The 23,100-nt window shown below is 38.4% G+C and overlaps 1 protein-coding gene across 1 annotated transcript in view; it reads left to right on the top strand.

Moving 5' to 3' along the window:
* The window catches only part of ZNF407 (zinc finger protein 407), a 333,682-nt gene extending 311,479 nt beyond the window's left edge, over positions 1-22,203 (top strand). The window contains exon 9 of the mRNA XM_057366642.1: positions 19,300-22,203. Within this exon, the coding sequence (XP_057222625.1) occupies positions 19,300-20,651 (1,352 nt within the window). The 3' untranslated portion in view covers positions 20,652-22,203. The remainder of the gene's footprint in view (positions 1-19,299) is intronic.
* The last annotated feature ends 897 nt before the right edge of the window (positions 22,204-23,100 follow it).

Raw genomic sequence — 23,100 nt, 5'->3', positions numbered from 1 at the left:
TAATTAGTGCAGTAATTAACATGTGGATCCTTCAAAGGAAGACTGTTAGAATCATGGGACGTCTCTCATCATTCTTGCTGATGTATAGATGATAAAAAGACTTGGTTGAGGTGACAACAGGATTTGTATTACTGCACATTATCCAAACTGCAGAGAAATTCAGACAGGACTGTGGTCCGTGGAGTCTTTCCTTCTGAAAAAAGTAATTATCCACACTGTTTCTATAATGTAACTAGGTGTTATCCTGCATTTGCAGCTGTCAAATCATTTGTTTTAAAACCATTATTTTATACCTTATGAATACTTGAAGGTTTGGGGGTTTGCATGTTGTCTTTTAACCAGTTACAAAAGTGGGGTGCAGCAAGTGCAGCAATAAAACAGTAATAATAGTAATTTATATCAGCATAACAGATTCCTTTTTGACAGTTGATTTCAGAGATGTTTATGGTAATGTTAAGTTGATACCATCTAAGATTGCATTCATAAAGAATAGGGACAAACATAATTTTATTTCTTTTCCCTGGAGAAAATGTAATTTTTTGTTTGTTTAAGATTTCAGATAAGCTGAGTCTCTTGCGTTTTCAAACCATAGTAAATCAGTTGTTGATACATAAGTCTCTGTATGGCTCTTGTAAATATATTCCAGTGTGTCTCTGAGATGCTTACGTTTTCTGCTTCAATATACAATGTTTTAAATTAGTGCATTAAGGAAATTCACATTGTTTCATTCAGCCTTTAACTTTCTGTAAGTAGTAGTCCTCTTTTTCACATTCAGTGACATATGCCAGAAAAATTCAGTATTTTACCCTACAGGCAGCCCATGGGACTGGGATGAAATGGCCTCTATACATAGGGTATGACTTTATTTGCTAAAGAGGTTATTTGAAAAAGCCCTTAGGGTACTGCTGCCCTTTTGTCCCTCAAACTAGTAGGGGGAAAAATATAAAAGGAACTACACAGTAATCCCTTGTAGACAGGTGACCTTAAGCCAATTCTATACTGTAAGGTTTGTTTCCATTTAAACTCAAAACAGACAAAGGAAAAAAAGCAAAATGCAGGTTTTAATCTATTGCAGAAACATTGCCATTTTTTTCTGTAAATGTCTGTCAAATACAGACAACTTTCACTGCAAATCCATAAAACTGAGTATCATTCTGTATAATTTAATTTAACATTCTGAAGACAATATTCACTATATTTCAGCAAAAATTGTATCTGAGGACTGATGGAAATAAACCTACCTCTGTTCATTGCAGATAACCTGTTCAGAATTTTATTTTCTTTTCAACTGTTTAAAAATGCAAGTACAGCCAAGCATAATTAGGCAAACCTAGTGATTCTAGTCTTAAAATTAAAAATTAGTCACCATCAGGACCCACTGAAAAAATCAGCAACCACTTTGTCCTCTGAAGTTCTTTTTTCATCTCTTCTTGGCATTGACCACTGATGTTAGCAGTGCTATRGTCAAACCAGATGCTGTCACAGGGTCATGGTCCCACTGCACTTGCACCATTTGGTGGTGGTGTGTTTGGTATTTAAACCTGTGTATAGCCACAGTGTTTCTCCAATAAATRGCACTATTATTTTTTATATTGTGGAATCAGCTGTTACGGGATATGCACCATCCCAAAGCGATAGTGCTTTTCACTAGGCAGGCTTCAAAACACCATTATAAATTATGAACAGCAGCTCTGAACCCACCTCAGGATAGCCTCTCATAAGTCACAGGTGTGACATCACGGAGCACTGTAATTAATGGGTGTTATGCCACTCCCTTGACTTATGAGTTTTTCAGAGGCTTTTAATTACTTTTGAGTTTAAGCCATTCTGGCAGAATTTTGAAGGAGCTCCGGTGGCAGCCTCTTCTGAATGAAGCTGTTCTAGCGACATTTGGAAAATGAGCCACTCTGGTGGCTGAAGGAAAATGTTTCAGCCGTTCTTCACGCCTGGTAGTCTGGAGGGAGGTTGAAGGAAACAGCTTCTGTCGACTGCTGCAGGCACTTATTTACTGTGTTCCTTTTCTGCATTGGGGAGGAGCTGTGAAAATTGTGGTCAAATCCACGCATTATACAAAATAAAACAGAGAAAAACATCTGAAAAGCCAAGAATGTCTTGAAGGGTTATTGTGATGTCATCAACTTGATTTTGGGTATAGAAAAGCCATCGTTTCGCATGTGAGTGCAGACTTCATGTAACTGGTAAAGAAAAACTGTCATCATTTATCACCTATCAAGAATAAATTATAAATGATCACCAGCTAATCAGCATTTAAAACATTATTTTAKTTTCAGTGCCAAAATGCAATATCAGAAGAACTTCACCCCTCATACGCACACACCAGAATGCACATATCACAATATTAAGTTAACTCAGGTGTAAAGCTTTGTTCTCTAAACAGCTGAAGCTTCGTGTCATTGTTTATGTGCACAAAACACACATATTTCTCCATATGTTGGCACCATATTGGTGTTATCACCATAGCATTCCCTCCTCTTCAGATGATCTTTTGTTACAACATTTGTTTTTGTGAGGCAAATAAAATATAGTAAATGTAAACCAATTATTTAACCAAATTACTTTGATCGTGGGAAACTGACAATTAGTGTTACAGCATCTCAGCAGTGAAATCCACACAATAGAGCAGGCTGTGATATTCTGTACTGCAGTGTAAGTCGATGTAGTGCATTTATTTTGTGTAGCAAGCTGTGAGAGGAGGAGAGAGGAGAGGGAGACGAGCAAAGTCCGCCTTGATGAACTGTTGTTCTGTATCTGTGCTCTGTGTTGTGCATTGTTTAGCTTTTCTYGTTTTGCTTGTTAATATATTGGGACGGCTCTTCACAGCAACCTTGATGACTTTTGTCAACATGTAAAGCATACACACGTGGGTACCGAATGATCAGCTAATTAATCAAACTACTGTTCGCACTTCTCATTTCTAGTAAATATTGATGAAAACCAGGATCGTTTGATTACCTATAACCATTATCCACTTTAATAGTCTTAYCTTTAGCACATGAATTGGAGGACAAGTATTAAAATTATATGCACTGGTATACTCACAGGATCTGGGTTTATTCCCCAACCTTGAATGCATCAGCCCTTCCATGAAATAGCTGTGAGTTAGGAGAGCATTGTAGGYATTGTCATGCAAATGAGGCCACCAAACATACTACTTTGCTTCAAAATTGCTCTGCAGTGACAAGTAGCTTTTAAAACTGGAGCAGGGTTTTCTGAGCTAAGTGGGCAACCCTATCTATCCTCTGAGATCCACTTTCTAAAATATGTACCCAWATTTGAAATCCTAATTCCACATCTRAGTGCTCAGATTGGCACTTATTACATATCCATACATCTCTGTCACAGTTTAACTGGGCCAATGTCATTCTAATGCAGATTAAGGTGCTCCTTTATCCTTGACTATTGTCCTTCTCCCACATTTATRCAATTAAAAAAACACCAGAAGATGCACGAAGCACTGAGAAGCTGAGGTTGATGTGGTATTCAGCTCTTAAAGCCAAGGTCTCATGATACKTTGCTTCAACCAGTAGAAATTTTAATTAATGCTACAGGATCTTCTCAAAAGCCCTCAAGRATTTAGCCAGTAGGTCGTGAGGGAAAAACAAGTCCTCACAGTTCACAGAAAATACCTGTAATCAGAAACTGTTTCAGTCTAGTTTTGGCACCAACTTCAGAAATGATAAGAAAATGTGACATACATTTTTCTCTCTGTAACAAAATGAGCCCATTCCAAATGCTGCTTTTGGCTGTGCTCATGAAAGGAGATGTGAGAAGAGCAAAAGAGTTGAACATAGTGGCTCGAGACTAGGTGGCTTTTAACCAGCATCCTAATAACCATTAGATGCCAGAACATAGTTCAGAGCTCTGGCATTAAATGATAAAGAATGAGCAGAATTGTATTAATTGCATTTTGTCCATGTCCTRAATGTGGACACAATTTTACTCTTCACCTCTGACCAGTGTTGTTSCAGGTGCTGTGCACTGGAGGTGACAAAGCCATGGATGCAAGTCATAAGTGCATCTTAGTGGTGGAAGTACTTGCTCTTCTGGCCAAGTAAGGATTTATAGAAGGTGGTGGAGACAGTGGGTACTGGATAGCTACAATGCTGGAACAGTCAGGCTCCTCAAATGCCTCATAGCCCAATGTGAGTTATATTGTCAGTGTGGTGCTGCATGATCCCTCGGAAGTAGCTAATGGTTTCTTTACACACATGTTTGGGTGTCTAATTCAAGGCATTCCCATTTGAAAATGTAGATCTTAAGGACTTCACCGCTTGTTAGACCTTTGCAGTCATGTATCTTTGCACTCATATATCTCTCCTCAGCCATAGGAGCGTTCTTGGGATGACTGCTTAAAGCCATGGAGAGAGTGGCTTTCAAGATTGGGCTTTCTGGTGCTTTCGCCACATTTAGATGATACCTCAGCTCTAGGAACCAAACTATCCTCAAACCATCCCAACGTATAATTCTTGAAATATTTTGGGTTCAAATACTAAATGTTGGTGTGAATGGATTTATAAAAGAAAGGGAAAAAAAAGGAAGTTGAAAAGAGCTATTGAAGTTGCCCTTTTTTTCTGTTGTGTGTTAGCTACATTATCTCCCTATCTCTTTTTGAGCAATTATTTAAGTAAAACTTGGTGTTACATTTCCTTTTATTACAAATGCTATTTATACTCAAATTGGAGCAGATCATGATGCAGCAAAGAACTTTTTATACTGCTTAGATTGTGCAGCAAAATACTGCTTTATCAGCATTACATGCCTGAGTGAGGAATGTTTTGCTGTTTTAAATCTCATCATTATGAGAAGAATTTATTATCTAGATACAAAGTTTTTACTGGAAACTATTGAGCTAGGCTGTTGTCATCTAACTGAAAATGAAAACGTGTTCATGGTAATTAGACAAGGGGGATTATATGCCGTTTACATACAGCTTCAGAGATCTACTTTATCAGTTASAACATGGTTGCAGTAATTTTTGCTTCCTTGCTATGGGACAATCCCAGAAATAATGGGCAATCCTTTGCCCTTCTGCGCTTAAACTCCTTGTCTATAAACACGTGAAGATGGTTGAGGTTTCATAGAAATGAAGCACATGGTGTGACAGGCCCATCTGTGCCAGCTTTATGAARCAAACGTGCCCAATATGATCATCCTTGCCTTTTGTTCCACGAGACGCTGTTCAGGCAGCGGGTTTGTGAACGCTGCCCRTAGAGTCTGCAAACCTCGATTTATCTGACTGCTTCCTCTCCTGTGCTGTCAGTTCTCAGCTGCAGTGCAAGCTTCCCTGCCCCCACCATTTCCTCCCTCTACCGAGCCTTTTTCCCCAGACAAATTTGAGGTAGAACCTCCTAGCAATTTTCCAAGGTTCTGGGCTCAAAGACTAAACTAATTTATTTTTGAATTGCAGATCAAACATAAACTGCAAAGAAGCATTTAATCAGTTAGGAGAAGCAAGGGTATGGCTTGTTTAAGTCCCAGAATCCATAAACCTGTAATGATTTTATTATATTGGTGTCAGTTTTCATTATTTTCATAAATGGGTGTTCCCTGCTTAATGCACAATATTTGCATCTGATGAACCAATGAGTTTAAACATGGTTTGTTTTAATGCTTTGTGAATTTGCATTCAAATTCATCAGAAGTAATTCTATTTGAAATCACACAGGGCTAAACACGGTGGTTGTAAATCCATTTGAATTGAGATGCCAGAATCAGCCCATTAATCTACAAATCCGCAGTATAATTTTTGTATGGTTGGTGGGCTTCTGTTCAGTTTTTTTGTGATGAGGCAGAGGGGATACCAAGTGCATGTGTGGGAGGGGAAGTGCTTGAGGAGGTTGTGATGAATTGACCAAGTGGGAGTATATCTTTGTTATGGAAACCAGTCTGTGAAAGGAAGATGTGAAAGGCCAGAGACCATGATTTGAGTGTGTCTGTCACCACCACTTGGGATAGTTGCACAAGGAGAAAGCAAGTCTCTCAAATAAGCAGATTCCCTAATATTTTGGGTGATAGAGATTAGCACCAGCACTTTCCATTCAGTCTTCACAGTGTCAGAGTTCACCCAGAGCCTGAAGAAGTGCTATAAGCCTGCATTTAGTGTTTTAAGTCCTCTTGCTAAACACTCTGTTACCTTGGATTTTTCTGTGGTCTGTTAAAAAGGGAATTATTAAATGCAGCAAGGTTCACCTCCAACAGAAATAGGCTCTTTTTGGAAGGAATGAAGGGAGCCAACAATGCTTAATTTCTTGAAAGCTGCAGAAGAAATCTCTATTTCTTTAAGAGAAACTGGGAACTGTTTTAATTTCTGTATTCTTAAATAGATTGAATTGTCTGAAATTAAGATGTTTGTTTAAGGTAATAGTTACCAGATTTGAAGATGAATATATCATTGTCTGACAGTGCAAAAGAATGTATGTGAGGGATTATTCTCTAAGAAGAAARGTTTATCAACAACATTTTCCACACTACACAAACTTCGTAAATGTAACAATGAAGTTTTTGAGAAAACTATTTAAAGAAAGTAAATAATATATGGAAAACATACAAAAATGCATAGTTATCCATAATGTGCTTTAGCCTTTTAAGAGGAATGTATTCATTCATTTCTTTGAATAGGTGACAGTTCAAAATGGAATTCAACTGAAACTTTTGAAAATATTCAGTAATTATTTTGCCTAGTTATAATCAGGCTGAATTATGTCTGGGAAAGATGTATTTGGCTGAAGGCAAAAGTGATTTTTAGCTAAGTTTGTGTCTGCCTTCCTCTGGGAACTACCAGTCCGGGTTTGGCCCTTGTGAAGCTGAAATTAAAGAATCTGTGTCCCTGTTTTGAATGGCTTAGACTGTAGCTAACAGGGTCSAACTTACAAAAGCATTTATGCCTATGCTCAGCATTAGCTATATGCTTAATTCCCAAAAGTCTTAACTACAGGCCCGTTCTTCTGCACTTGCAAGAATTACGATGAGYGGGAAGTCTGACATCTGTGAAATGAGCTGGTAGACTTGAGTCTTTTTCATAATGAACCAGTTTCCATCTCATATAATTCTGTAATTGCAGATGGTATCAGTGGACACCTATGACAATCTCAGCAGAGATTGCAGCCCGGCATTCCTCATTATAGGATACATGGACACTGAACTCCTCTCTGCTCATGAGCGTGGGGTTGAGTCATTGACAGGGCATTATCAGGAAAATTGCARTGATGTGACTAGAGCTTCATGGTGGGTAAATGGAGTACCTCAACTCTTGGAGTTGACAATAGGCTCTCCTAAGAAATTATAATGCTGTGATTAAGATGTAAAACTGGGATTCAGCACACCTGGGAATTCTCATGTGACCCTGGCAACACACTTCCTGTTGTTTTTCCCTTCTTTGCCTGACAAGTTAGTATAATGCTTTTTTTTTTCATTTTTATGGTATTATTTAGTGATAAATGTGTTACCAATTGTGAGTGATTCAAGAGATACAGTTTTAGAAGCCCATGGTTAGATAGATGCCATTAGATTTTAAATCTGTTCTGTTCGGTTTGCATTTTCATGTTCTTGTGCCTAACTCTAGTGGAAAGCAGGCCAATTTTAGTTTGCTCCCTAATTCTGCATTGAGGAAATCAACTTTATGCAAAGAGACCTAAAAATCTTGCATAAAGATTCACTCTATTGTGAAATAGAGGAATAAAATTYGCTCTATTGTGAAAGAGGCCCTAAAAAATAACGTGAAAGAAGAAAAACATTAATTTAGRGCTTCTTTTAGCTTGTTCTTTTAGGCACTGATRTAATTTTTGTTCTGTCTGTGTACAKTTTCATATATGCATTTTCTTTTTATAAAGAAAATAATATCACTCAAATAGCTTCAGAGACTTTTTATTTCACTAGAAGTACTTGGATAATGTTTTACGAGTGACACAGTGAAAGAAATGGTAAACCTTGGTGAGTTTTGGAGCATTGGAACATATATCAAAAGTTACAGGTACAAAATCTGTAAGCTCTACCTGAGACTTGTAGCAGCTCTTTCAACCTATGATTTCATGGACAGCTCCAAAGCTCTGCAATCTGCACGTTTGAAATAACAAACCACAATGAGTCCTGGAGATTTCTCTSTTCCATGCCAGAAATTAGAAAATTGTGAGCTGACTAAACTACAGTAGCTGGAAAAAAGGTAAGAAGTATTTTTAGAAAAGGTAGCTGAAATAAGAACCTTTTAACAAAAGTGTCAGCAGGAGCTGTTTCTTAGTGGTTTAGAAAATCAGATCTTCAAGATACCTAGCACCAGACTTATGGGATTGGTTGTTTGGTTTTTTTTGGTGAGGATGTTGCCTGGTCTTCATTTTGTCACATATCACAACCTTTACTGCTTTCACAGAAATGATCACGAATTCCTCTGAAATTTTGTATACTCTAACAAAAAAACGTGAACAGAGTTCCAGCAATAGTAAAAGTGTTTGGCTCCGTTCATGCTGCCACTAAGGATGCTGCACCAGGTCCTAGCTAACAGCAGAATGATGGCATTCACTGCACTGTGCATCATGCTACAGACAAGTGAATCATGGTGTTTCAAACCACTTGGCATCGTTTAGTTAACGTGGTTTTAAGCATTACTTGGCTTCAGTTAGAGACAGATATAGATAACAAATCTTTGAACAAGTGCTATCAGAATTAAGAACTAAGTAGCATTTAAAATATTTTAGAAAAACGTGATCACAATTTAATTTTAAAATATTCCCTCTTTTCATAGTCTAAGTCGGGTCTCAGGAAGGAAAAAATTTAGAAGAGCTAATGAAATGATCTGATGGAGTGGCAGGGGTTGTTTTCTAGTATAAGAAAATACTCATATTTGACTAGGATTCACGCTTCATATACTCACAGTCATTGGGAGTTCTTTTGATTGTAAGGCACCACAGTCTTGAGTGAATTTGAATKCAGAATGGAGATATTTACAAAAGTTATCTGAGTATTTCCTACAGAATCCCGTGCTACTTTTCACTGAACTGTTCTAGAATAGTTTGGATTTGAATATAAATGGTGATGAGTCGGGTTAAGTCATACTCTTAACTACTGTACAGTGTATTTATTTTATCTGGGAGCTTTATCCCTCTGGCACCTGAAAGTGGATAAGGTAGCTGAATTGACTTTCCATTTCTCTCCATGTCTAACCATCTTCCTGCAGCATGACATGAACATTTAGTCTTTCATCAAAATCAGATTATTCTTATCTAATAGGGACAAAAATTTTCTTTCCTCTCCAGCATTTTCAGATTATGTAGCCAGAATATCTGCACTTAAACCTTCAATATTTCCATTCAAGTCAGACTTCTAATAGTTCTTGTTTCACTATTCTGAATATTCTTTAGTCAAGATCTCTCTCATAGAAAGGTCAAGACATAATTTAGTTGTATCTGTAGCAGAACAATGAGCAGCAGACGTGCCTTTGAATGTGCAATTAAAAATTGCTTTGGCCTGTTTTCTTTTCCTGTTTTACATTTCATAAACTCACATGTAATTTGATGAACACTGTCATTCTTTAAATTTCTTCAGCATTACAGTTCTCAAGTGACTTCTCTGTCATTGAATATAATTTTTACAYATTCACTTTCTCCACAAGTGCTAGTATGCAGTAGCACAAGTTYAAYCTTRCATTGTTATTTTCTTATTTACTTAYGTTGCATCCTGGTTTTCTTTGTATTGATGTTAACCTTCCAATTTAGTATTAGCTCCATATGCCATCTAAAAACTTTTGATTTCTACCTCTAGTTAACCAACAATTTAGGCAGTCTTGTCAACAGAGTAGCRTGGTGATTATTCAGCTCTTGAACACACAACTTTGCAGCCAAGTGCAAGCCACTTGGTAAGGAGCTTCTTAGCCCTTTGGGAGAGCTGCAGTGCAACTCTGCATTTCCCACACAGCCCAGGCACAGATCATCTTGCAGCTCCTGCATCAACAGTGCTCAGCAACAACCAGGAAAGCAYCAGCTTTGGTATCTTCTGTCTTTTTTTATCTACGTCCTGCCTAATGCTTTGTAACGCTGGAAGTGGAAGACAGTTCATTTAAGTGCTACTTTATCAATAGCACTGAAAATATATTTCTGTCAGCAGAAGGGTCAATTACATGAACAGCTCTYCCTTTGAAGATATTCTGGAAACATGCTGCTTCCATCCTTCACCAGAGATGAATCATGAAAAGAAGACTTTGTCRCAAACTCAACCCTTGAAAGTGGTATAAAAGAGTTACCCATCTCTCCAGCCGCTGTTTCCCATCCAACATCCCAGAATCAGCATGCACCCCTGCTTGATGCATCCTAAGTAAAGCCAGCATTACTGCTAGGCCTGTGACACTGAAAAATCAGCATACTTTCTGACACTYGTGCTTTTGGGCATGGTAAGCCTTGATGCTTTCAAGTGGCCCAGGATGAGTGAGGGGCCAGCAAAGGGGAAGGAGACCTGTGCACAGAAACTGTCCCCACCTATAACCAGCCCTGTTCCTTCCTCCTCAGACATTGTCATCTCTCTTGCACTGAGACTRACTTTTGGGGTGGGAAATCTGATGTCAGAAGTTTGGGAACTGCCTTCAAATTAATTCACCTTCATCTTAAGCCAGGTACCACTGTGGAGACAGCTGCCCTCATGTCTGATCCTGTGTTGTGGTTACACATGTAAGGCTGAAGCGTCTGATCATGTTGGGTTTTTTTTTCAAAACACAGGTTGGCATGACCTACAGCTTTCAGACTAAATTATTGTAGTGCTCCTTTCCAGCTGTAGATCTATTGCGAAAATACATAATATTATTTGCCACTGGCATTACACTTGATGCTGTAAGAGCAAAGAAATAGACCTTTCTCCACTGAAAACCTGTAAAGTGAAAACTGTAAAACCCCTTCCCTTGTTTTCTTCTGAAACTGATTATAATGCTCTCTTTGTCTCACTGTGCCAGACTCTACAGCTTAACCAAATGTGTGTCACTCCTCCAGTTTTCTTTCCTATGTTCCCAAGCAGGTACGATATTAAAGGGAAAATATCAACTGTATGTCAATACCTAGACAAAAAGCTGCAAAATTAAGAAGCTTGCACTTTTTAGCAAAATCCCATATTGGCCCAATGTAGTTCCTTCCTCGTGGCAGTTTATTGCTGCTAATCATGCAAATCAGGGATCGTTGCATTCGGGTTTTGGTGAAGTCCACAAAAGAGAGTACACTCATCTCCTCCAGTGTCTTGGACATTGAAACAGAATATTTTTTTCAGATAACACAATGCATTATTTGCTTCACTTATTAGATGAGCATTAGCTTTGATAGGAGCCATCCCATAGACTCCTGACACTTTGCATGCTGAGCAGTCTTGTCCTTGAAGTTTCTGTAGTGCACAATGATCAGAACTTAGCGCTGATGTTTTGTTAGCATTTACCAGCAGTGTCTTGGCAGAGGGTGACCTCCAGTACTGTCTCTAAACATTTTCAATTTACAGACRCAAGAATTTTTGCTGCCTTTGCCTCTCATTCTTTTGAGGAGGTCAGCCCTTTATGAATTTGYCACAAGAAAGAAGTTCAAAATACCCTATATACTTATACAGCTTAATCAGAATAAAGCTTCGATGAACACACGACATACAATTCATTTTAATATTTATAGAAGAAATGCATGTTGTTTTAAGTGTACACAAGCAGCTGCTGTCATTTGGCTATGAGCAGATGTTAGACCTCCAAAAGCTTTGCTGATAATTAAAATACTAACAGTTAGTGTTTTACCCCAGCTGCAGGTTCTGTTTACTGTAAATTTGATTTTAATGGTGCCTCTGTGCAGTTATTGAATAGAGGTTTGTTTTCTACTATACATGCAAAAGTGTCTACAATGAAGACAAATGGTTATTTCCTATAATTTACTCTGGAAAGATATGAATATAGCTGTAACATAGTGGAGTTTATAAATGAAATACAGATCTGACTATCACATTTGAAATGGTAGTTTCTGCTGTCTTAACTAACAAAAAGAACTGGGGAAACTTACTATTTGTAGTTGTTCCCAGGCATTCCTCCTAAAAACTGCTGTGATTTTTAAATGGGTTGAGACATGCCCTCAAGCAAAGAACAGGTGCTTCTTTTTAGTGAAAGGGTGCATAAATCAGAATAGATAAATRCAGAGAATCATGATACTCATAGTTGATGGGTATGCCGAAGAATATAATTTCTGCTTGATCATTTAATAACATGATGTTTTATTTCAGGTATCCCTTGCAAGTGTTTGTTCTCTTTAGCGCATATGTGTACATCAAACATTAGGGAAGGCCAGCCATTTTCAGAATTGTTAATCCCAAGGGCCTGATTATGCAAACACAATGCATAATGCAAGCTACCATGTTTAGTCCCTTTGAGACTATTGAGGCTAACTATGGCAGTAAGCAGTGCGCTCGATAAATAAATGTTTATAAAACCAGAATCTGAATGTATATATTCTTGAAAAACAAAAACTTTTGCTGAGATAACAATGACAAAAGGGTTTTTTCCCCTTTTTGACAAGGCTGTTAGTGTCTGGGACTAGACCTATTTCAGAAATCCAGATAATTTTCCCTATGAGCAGAGCTTGGGGGTTTTTCCCCTGACTTTTTTTTTTTTTTTTCATATTGTGTATTATTTTTCGTACTATATGCTCTGTCTGCCTAGGAAACAGAAATCTCTGGTTTGACCAAGCACAACCAGAACTCCTTGAAATTTGGATTCTGATTTAGAAGTGCTGAAAATGCACTTTCCATTTGCACTGCAGGGGCTAAAACAGAAAGAGTGTATCCGAGTATCATCAATGTCAGTTGTTCCCAAACTGAGGGCCAGAGTAGTCTTTGAAGCTGGACTGCCAAGAAATGTCCAGGCTGGCTATCCTCATCTCAAGCTGCTAAATTGCACTGGAAGAGATAGCTGAAATAGTCCAGATACATTCCTGATGCTGCTTTTCTGTGAAGGTAATTGCTGCATATGCCACAGAGAGGTTTCTGCTCACACGTCGGAGTTGAGAAGAGCAGCCTGCATGGTGGCAAACAGGTAAAGAGAAAAAGTAGTTTGCAGGAAAACCAGTTACTCTGCAGGTTAGGCAGCTGTAAATTATGCATGTTAACACTGTACATGTTTGCCACGAGCAGTGGGAGTTTTGGTATGTATATTTTTTATTTGCATACCTTCTGTTGTACTGGGCTCTATAGTGTTCATTTTTGACCTTGAGTGCAGGAAAAGAGAAACGAAATTTTTCCTAGAGAAGGCCTTTTCCCAAAGGTTAATTGGACACTGAAGGGAAACTAAACCAAACCGAACAACTGCCTAAACACCCTAACTGAATGGCTTGGCTATTTATTTTCGTGGTTGTTTTTTTTGTTTTGTGTCTTTTTGTGGCCGTTGACATAGTTCTGTAAGATGCAGAAGGTAAAAATAGCAAGCAGGAAATTTCAGTCTGTTTTTCAAAAGAAAAAATATTACAAGAGTACTTCCTTATACAKTTTTAGAAAGCTAAAGGACATCTGCTGCTTTTTAAGATACCTGAAATGTTAAAACTTCATCCTTTATTCAAGCAGTTCTTAGAAGACCTTGAAGTTTCCAAACATGATTGAGTGGTTAAGGACAAAACTAAGGCTGTTTTGAGTTTCAGCATCGAAACATGACATTACTGGATTTTTAAGTATAAAATGAACTATAAACATTATTTTGGAATTKTTTGTTGTTTTGTGTTTTGATTTTTTTGTATTTTCTTTTTGCAGTAATAATATTTTGAAAGGGGAAAAAAAATGAAGCCTTGCTATATTGGTATCTCTTGAGATTTATATACTTTGTATCAATGGTGGAATTTTTTTATGTGTCTTAGGGAGCTGGTTAAGTCCCCTATAGGTATACTTATTTGTACTGATTTACAAATATTTGCTGCCTTTGTTGACATAATAGTTGTAACAGGGCCATTTTGGGTTGCTGATTTATTTCACTTTTTGGTTTGACCCATCGTATTTTCTTTCCTTCAGCAGAAGACATGAATGAGCCTTCACAAACTCTTATTTAGTAGCTTAACTAGCTGGTTTAAAAAATGCTGGCCCATGCATTGCTCGCACATAAATGCCTTACAAATGATAAAGAATAGCTTTTACTATGGTCAAGGAACAGAGATCTGAAAAATGCATCTTATTAATATGGCCCCCAAAAATCAGGGAAATCCCAAAGTTATGGCATTATGCCACAGTTCTTAGGCTGTACTTTRTTAATTGAAGTAGAGATCATTACAAAAATAATCAAAAGAAAACAGAGCAGAAACTTGTAGCCTGATCAAGGCATGAGTTATATAACTTTATGAATTTGGAAAGTGGACTTACTGTACCATTCAAAACATTGTCTGCCATGTAGAGAATAACTTCTAAAATAAGAAAATCAGCTGCTTGTTCAAGTGCTGTTAAATATAAGGCAAAATTTTTATGTCTTTTTAATTCCTTACAGGTTGTATTTAATTGAAGGARAAGATGGTTCTTTGCATTCACAGTATTTAATATTTGTTGCATTTTAGCAGATATGAAATATTTGTTTGTGTCAATAAATAATATACCTAATCACCAAAGTATGAAAAATTAAGTGTTGCTGAATAGGGGACTATAAATCAGACCTCCTAGAACTTTTACRGAAAAGGAAAAATAGCTGTTTTAAGCTAGCTGTGTAAATGCAGATCATTTCCGTCGTCATAATAGATTATTTCATTTATGACTTACTGCTTTGTCCTAAAGGTGCTCCTTGTGAAGGATGTCCTCAGCCCAGCCTCASCACACACAGCCGCTTGCTACAAGTTTTGGGGAAGGATTAGAATTCTAAAGAGGCTGCTGGCTGAGAGCAAAGTGGTGCTTTACATATAATATTAGCCCAGACTTTCCTCACGCATTACGCGTTTCTTTCTGAGACAAGTCTCCTTAATGCCATCTTTATCTGCTACACGATGCATGAAATCTACTTTCTGTTTTAGAACTGCGGCTGACCCCCGACCCCACGAGTGGCGCCACAATGTGACCTTTCTATTGTCATCAGCTTTCATTCTCCTGAAAATTCTATGAATTTTTATTACAAGTTTTTTTAAACCAAGCTGAGGCTTCAACAAATTACTTGACACAGATGAGATGAAGTTGTTGAAGTAGTGTTAGATAAGTTTTACAGCCAGCATGTGTGCTGCTGAACAGTACAAAGCCAGTGTCCTACAATGTCATACACCAGTAACTGCTGAGCCTACTATTGGATAAATACATCATTTTATGGAACATTGATTGTTCTATAAACCCAATGGAGTATTATGCTCTATGATCAAACCATTTAGATTGTGTGTAGAGCACAGAAAATGCCATATTCAGGATGGTACTAAAAGTGCCATTTGTGTATTTTATGGATGTCATTACAGGGGAAACTTCTCTCTGTAGGCCCTGTTTACTGCAAAATTTTTTAGTCTGTAATGACATTTTTCATTCACAACGTATGCCTTCAAGAGAGGGGGCCCTTGTTTTATTTGTTTCATTCGAGTTTACTGCACAAATCCTGTACATTTTAATTAAATGTAAGCTTAACAAAAGAATAAGGTATTTATTCTGTGGGGAACAAATGATGACAGTAACAAAAAAATAAAACAGACACACAAAAGAAAGTCAGGTATCAAGAAAGAGAGAGGGGGAAAGGTATTAAGCCCTATTTGTAGTTTCCCAGACGCACATTAAACATCAAAGCATTTCTTTTGGCCCTATTTTGGGAGTTTGTGGTCTCAGAGAATTAAAATAACCKGCGAATATGGATTTAATGTCTAAAATACTCTGACATTTTCAAATAAAAAACTAACAGTCGCTCAAGACTCCAACTGATAAATAATAGGTCTGCTGAAATGACAGACTTCTYGGAAAGAAACCAATTCTCTGATCATTGCACCCCTAGATATGAAACACCTCCTTACAAATTGTCTGAATATGAGCTCTTGTATCATTATATTTTGTCATTTTAATGCCTATTTGTGTATCTTTTTAATTTGCAATGACATGCAATCAGCAACAAGTCCACTTTTTCTAATATTAATGTGAGCTTGTATTGCAGCTTATGTTTGCCGTGTCAGCCAACACTTACCCCTTCTCTTTATCCGTTTCTAAGAGGGGGCGAGAGGCAGGCTGGWTTTACTGGGACAACATGATTTGTTGCTACATACAGTCCAATAATGTGACACGTTYCTTAAATACATAAAAATTCCTACAAATGTTGTGTTGGATTCCAGTACTTCATTATAGAAAYAGCAGCTAAGCCTCAAAATCTGTTGTTTTCTAAATATCTTCCYTACTTGGCTTTTCACTGTTAAAACAAAAGAAAACCAGTAAAATCTGCAATWCATATTTACCATGAAAAATCACTAAAATTGAAGTTGATGTTCCCAGTAAATTCTTGGTCATAGTCCAGTTAAAATTTAAAGTTACAGTAGATTCACATTAGTTTAAATGACACTTGAACTTCTACACAGCTCAACATTAATTCATTATAGTTGAAATGGAAGAATCTTCAGTGGGTGAATCTTTTACAATCTGATTGAGGCTGTTACATTTTATAGGAGCCATTTTTCAAAGCAGTACTGACAGCACTCGAAGTTATTAAATTGCTGAATCAAAAGATGGACCTGCAATCGCATTTATGAACTGTGATGGAATAGCTGGGGTTGCACTGAGCTGAGGTTAAGATGTTGGTGTAGTTAAGCTTCATCACACCCCTTAGTGACAGCAGTATTTACCCATGTAGTTTACTTTAATGGTCAGGAAGTGGCTTAACTCACCTCTGGATTCAAATAGATTAAGTAAGCAGTCAGAATGGCATAATTATCAGTGCTGCGAGGGATTCACCGGATAGCTCTTCACCCAGGAGACTTCCCATTCAATTGCACAGTAAAGACTGGAGTTGCATAGATTCACAGGCACGGCATTTATTTGAGGAGGTGAAAACAGGGTGAATTTCCTTTTTCTTTCCCTTCCCCAGACCAGAGCTTTTCCTCAAAACACCGATGCTTTGTCCTGTATATAAATTATTGTGATCTTAGGGAAAAGATGTCATGATTTTAGTATGTGTGCATGTGAAAATTATGATTGTAGAGTTATTTTGATTTTGGAATCCAGTGGAAAATGCATGATTTGTAGAGTTATTTTGATTTTGTGCCACATCATTGCCAGGCTCCTCTTTTATCTTGTCAACAAAGCAAGATTCCTGAGAGAATTAATTACTTCTACTCTATTATAAAATGTAGAGGAGCTAAGATAATTGTCATTTTATGTTGATTTCCCCTTCTTATTTTTCTGCTCTTTGGGGGGTCGTGTGAATGTCAGTGCCTACAGAGAGCACAGTAAAAGTGGGAATAAGAACCAGTTGTACCATAGTAAGCTTCCTTCTTGCTTAAACCAGACAAAATGGGCTTCAATTGCATGTGCCAGATTTATCATGCAGCTTCACCTGGAAACACTCTAATGGTTTAAATCATTAATTATCTTTTCCAAATATAATCTGCCTTGCAAACTAAGAATAAGAAAGTTATGTAATGTCAGTTTAGACTTGTGAGGATGATTTGCCACCTTTAAGCTTGACAAAATTACTTCTTGTGCTTCACAGTACTTACAGTTCTCAACCAGAAGCTTTGCAATAGAAAAGAGGATGGATGGATGGATGGATGGATGGATGGATGGATGGATGGATGGATGGATGGATGGATGGATGGATACCAGTATAAGAGCTCAGTCTTTCAATTATTAATTATCCTATTTTGGAAGTTTAGCTTGATACACACCTTAACATATCAAGTTGCTAGAGGCTGCAGTGTGCCAAGTACTCAGTCTTGGAGTAAATCAGCTTCTAAGTGTGAACTTACCTTTTAGCAAATTAATCTGTTTTTTACAGCACATTTTAATTCTCTGTGGGATCAGGATCTGACAGCTCTATGCTTTGAATGAAAGAGCCCCCTTAGACCAGCTTTATTATGATTTTCTTGGTCTCTTGAGTTCAAYGAAGCACACTGTTCAATAGAACTGGCTTGGAAAGTACATGCTAGCCTGAAATTTGACTGTGTCAAATTTCTTGCCTGTTTTTATCCCAAGCAAGCAATGGCTCAGCTATTTGTGCTCGTGACAGCACCTGTTATTCCAGAGATGTGATTCCAGTTCTAATTGAATTTAAACTGGAGTGTGGGTATGGGTAGTCTCAGCAGCAGGGACTTAATCAGCCTCCCCCAGACCCCTCTGCCATTAGACCCTCACCTCATTTGCAATGTCCAGAACCCACTCTTCTCCCTGTGGGCACTGTGGTTGTGTCCCATGGCTTGCTCCCAGCACATGGAAGAGCTTCATGGGTGCTTCTGGATGTCRCTGCCTTGGGAAGACAGCGAGGGATAAAGCTGTCTTTCCATGAYGTCCACAAAGCTGGTCACAGGGTCCTCTCATTCATGTCTTTCCAAAAATACGTAGGCTGTGCTTGGAGGGTGATGGCTTTGGCTTTGTACAGCCTTGGGCACYATTTGCCTTGCTGAAGCCTCATTGTTTATGGTGAGAATTGAGAAGGAAACCTTCAGTGACGTAAAACCAAACTGGGTGGCAGAGCAAGCAGTTGGAATATKAAGGTTGCAGGTATTATAGTTTGTTAATTGATTTCATGCAGAAATAATTAAGATGTGTAATTGGAGTTTCTCTGGATGAGATTTTATAGAATGTCCTGCTTAGGGTAAGAGAACTACTGAGTGTTTTGTCCAGGTAACTGGGCTAGTGTCTGAGTCAGTCACATGTGCTGGGGAAGATGCTGGATGGAAAAGGAGGGGAGKACAATGGCATCAAAATAACAGTGATCACCTCACCAACAAAAGCAGGGTTTTAAGAAGATCAGCCACGTTTTTTCACACCAAGATATGTTTAATGTAATATACAATCCTAAAATTCTTTACTGAAGTACGGAAATATCACCGATAGGATCATCTATAAAATAATGTGTTTATGGTTTTTAACTGTATGCTGTATTTATCTGGGTTTTCTTTATACAGAATATTTTTAAAACACATTTAAATTTTTAATAAGCTGCAGAATTATTACACTCACCAATTATTTCAACCTGTAAATATGTTATTTGGAAAACATGCAAATTGGTTTTGTTCATTTGCTCATTTTATCTATGTTTTCTGCCAATGAAATCCAGAAATTGTCAAGGAAWTTTTTTTCCATTTCAGCYACAATTTGTTAAGGTAATGAACTGRTACTTGCCATGATACCACATTAACAGCATGTTTTGTCTTGTAGGAATTGTGTCCAAGTCCTACGAGTGCCGATTGAAGGGGCAAGGAGCGACCTTTGTGGAAACGACGAGTCCTTTCACTGCAGCAGCACTGGGAGAGGTTTCTCCAGTGAAGGAGAAAGCGTTTCGGGGCAGCAGGAGGCAGCCACAGTCACCTGAGGAAGTTCAGCAGTTCATTATTATTCAAGGATACGATGGCGACTTCGCCATCGACGCCTCGGTGGAGGAGACAGCCGCAGCCACCCTGCAGACTCTGGCGATGGCAGGGCAGATGGCCAGGGTGGTTCACATCACAGAGGATGGGCAGGTCATAGCCACGAACCAGAACGGCTCTCACGTGAGTAGCGTGGTYCCTGAGCAGATCCTTACGGAGCAGCTGGCAGATGGTGCCACGCAGGTGGTGGTGGTTGAAGGAGCGGGAGCTGACATGGAGGAAGCCGTTCAAATAGACGCRGTTCCCGACTCCAGCAGCACGGTACTGCAGCAGATAATGCGACAGGAAGTTCTAGATGCTTCTGAAACTGCAGCCCATCCTCCAGAGTCCTCCTCAGCTTTAGATGCCCTGCTTTGTGCTGTGACAGAGCTGGGTGAAGCAGAAAACAAATCTGGGCTTCTTGACAGATGCAGGTCTGGCCACAAAGACTTCTTGCAAGTGCCAAACCCAGAGATGCCCAGCATTCCCAGYGATGCAGAGGGACAAGAAATACAAATGTTCCATGAAGTTCARGAGACTCAGGAAGATACTAAACCTGTGGAAGTAGTGACACGGGTCATGCACCCGTCAACTCTAATTGCATCTCAGGAGAGAGCACAGGCTGCCTTCAAGAATGTGGTGCAAGGAGTGTTGCAGTTTGCTGTGTGCGACACGGCTGCGGCCGACCAGCTCATGAAAGAAGGTGTCACTCAGGTCATTGTGAATGAAGAAGGGACTGTGCATATGGTGGCTGGAGAAGGCTCTCAGATATTTATGCAGGAAGCTGGTAGCCACACRCTCAGTGTCCAGAGTGAACACATGGATTTAGTCGAGTCGGATGGGCAAATATCACAGATTATTGTCAGTGAAGAATTCGCTCAAGCCATGGCTCAGGGTTCTGATGGTGACTTCTCTGAAGGTGCAACGCACTACATCGTCACAGAATTGCCACCAGACATGGAGGACGAGCCTGGTGTGTACTCTCATGCTGTGATAGAGACAGCTGGGTCCCAAGACATTCTGCAGGCCAATACTGCTATCAAAGCAGAAGCTGTGGCCCCTGATAGGGCGAGAGAACAGTTAACAAGCATGGTCATCTATACAGAGGGTGGCTCACAGGTGATTCAAGGCCAGAGAGATTATAACAAAGTGCAAGAAGCGTGAGGAGCTTCTCCTGTAGGCTGGATGCAGGGCAGAGCTGGATATTCCCAGAATCATGGAGGCTCTGTATTCCTGGAACGTTTTCTCTAAAGCCTTCTCGGTAGAGCCCCCTCCTAGCCAGGTAACAAATACCCTGCTGGTAGGAGGAGTTTACTGAAGAGTCTAATACAATTTTGTTACAATAGCTCTAAGAACAATTATACGGGATTACTATAAAACGAGCATACTAGGGTACAAAACAGGATTAAAAAAAACCCGCCCAAAGTAGGACTTGTTCTGTTCAGTGCTTTCATTGTTGAAATTTTTTTTGTTTGTTTGTTTTTTTGTTTTTTGTTTTAATGTTGTTTTATCTCWGGGTAATTCCCTGCCTTCTGTCATTTTTGTATAACATAGTCACAGGAGTAAAATAATTGCACTTACATGTACATTTTGTGAACAGATAAATATGMAAAAAAATACAAACCCCACAATAGTATAGGTGAACAGGTAAGCTTAYATACAGTAATCAGTGCCCCTCTTCATTTTCAAGTAGAACAGGTGACATTTTGTTTTCTAAAATCTTACTTTAAAACATGCTTGGCTAAAAATATGTCATCAAAATAAGGACTTTTTTTTGCATTTAAAATGAAAGTTTTTATAGTACTTTACTCTTTCATGGTAACACATAAGACTTTCCCTAAAGAAGAGCTCAAAAAAGATACACTTCAGAAAATCCTTGATTATACATATTCGGGAAGAAYTTGATGCCTGTAACTTCCACTTAATTTTAGATGAGAGTCCTACATAAGAAATGTGCATTTTTTGAAAAAAATATTGTCACTGTCAGTGTTTTGCTTCTCTTATAAATAGTGCTTCATATAAATACCATTTTGCAGTTCATTTTGTGAGCTACTTCTCAAATGTTAGGAGGATTTTTAAAGAAAATTCTGACATTGACATTAACAAGTAGGGGGAAAAAAAGGTGACCTTGTATTTCTTGCTTAGTCCAGAATGTCAGTTATTTACTTGTGGATATACTGCAATTGTTCAATGCAAGTTCATGTTGAAGAGATTTGTTTCATGATAAAACTGCTTCTTTTTCTTTAGAAAAATTGTAAAATATAAACTGGCAAGGTTTGGGGATTTTCTTTTTTGTCTTTCAAATAAAATGTTAGCATTAAAATGAAGCATCATGATTTTTAATATTAAACAATAAACAGAACTGGCATTCAGCAGGAGCAAACGARTGCTATCTGTTATGTCTGTGCATTTTCTCTTTTCTTTTCTCTAGCTCACTAGATAGATAAAGATAAAAGAATCTAATTTCTGAAGTGTGCCTCATGCATGCTTAATATAATTGTGTGTTTAGGGTATAAGCCATGCTGACTCTAGAGATAACTGGGTTTCCTATCATGTTTAATATCTTAAAATTATCAACTGTAAGAAAGTTGGGGTGGGGTAAAACAATAGTTCCTTCCTGAAGCAACTGTTTAAAAATGTATTTTCTGATAGGGCTGCTGAGAAAAGGTGCTTTATTCAGAGGCTACAAGACCCTGCTGCCTCTTCATCTCTTATTATTATTATTTTTCAAATTTTATTATTTTCYAAGAGTTGAGGTTGTGTCTTTGTCAAACCCCCAAAAAAGTAAATTTCAAGTTAGACATCAAGATTCATAATTAGGCGAGTTTGACTTGCTCATCTTTCTTAAAAGTGACAGGCTGTTCACTTACTCTTAAATACTGTCTTCAGCAAACAGTGACAGGATCAACTCCCGTTTGTTATCAGGAAAAAGGTGACCTTTACAAAATGATGGCCCTCTGCAAGACTCTCACAGATGTTCAAAAAACTGAATGTTTTTCAGTGGAAATATTTCTTCTTGATCATTTCTCCTGTTAACTGTAGCCCTGTGGTCTTGCAGCTTGGATGCTAATTCTTCGCTGTGCTTAGTCCTGTATGGCTAACCTTTCTGCTGCAGTACAGGGTGTTGACACTGACATGCTGCAGTTTACCATTTGTGATTTATTTAGGATAAATATGTCTCAGGTGGCATTTAATCCTTCATAAAACCAGTGTAGCCTGCAGTGTCAAACCAGCAATCACATTGTATGCACAATGAAAAGAGCAGACCTTTGCATAAAAAAAGCCCCAGTGGTAGATGTTCCTGTGCTTGGGAGCACTGGAAAGGATTCACTCACCTACCACATGCTGTAATTACCTGGGAGCTCAGGTTAACGATACTTTTCTCTGAATGCAGCCTGATCAGAAGAGCTAATATTTTCCTAGGGCCTTTTTTTTGTTCTTATTCTTTTTAATGTGCACTTTAAAGTTAACTTATTAGTGCCCTACAAATGTAACATTAGAAATCAAGGGTGACATTCGTTCCTGTTCTGTCATYCTGCCTAAGGACTCCATGCACTGTCTCACCCCTGTGCTAAAACGCTCTCTGCCATACACTGAAAGTTGAGGCTATGGC

This window comes from Malurus melanocephalus, unplaced genomic scaffold (genome assembly GCF_030028575.1).
Source record: "Malurus melanocephalus ecotype Western Australia unplaced genomic scaffold, MMel_1.1 scaffold_69, whole genome shotgun sequence".
NCBI classification, from domain to species: Eukaryota; Metazoa; Chordata; class Aves; order Passeriformes; family Maluridae; genus Malurus; species Malurus melanocephalus.
This window is presented reverse-complemented; position numbering and strand designations above follow the sequence as displayed.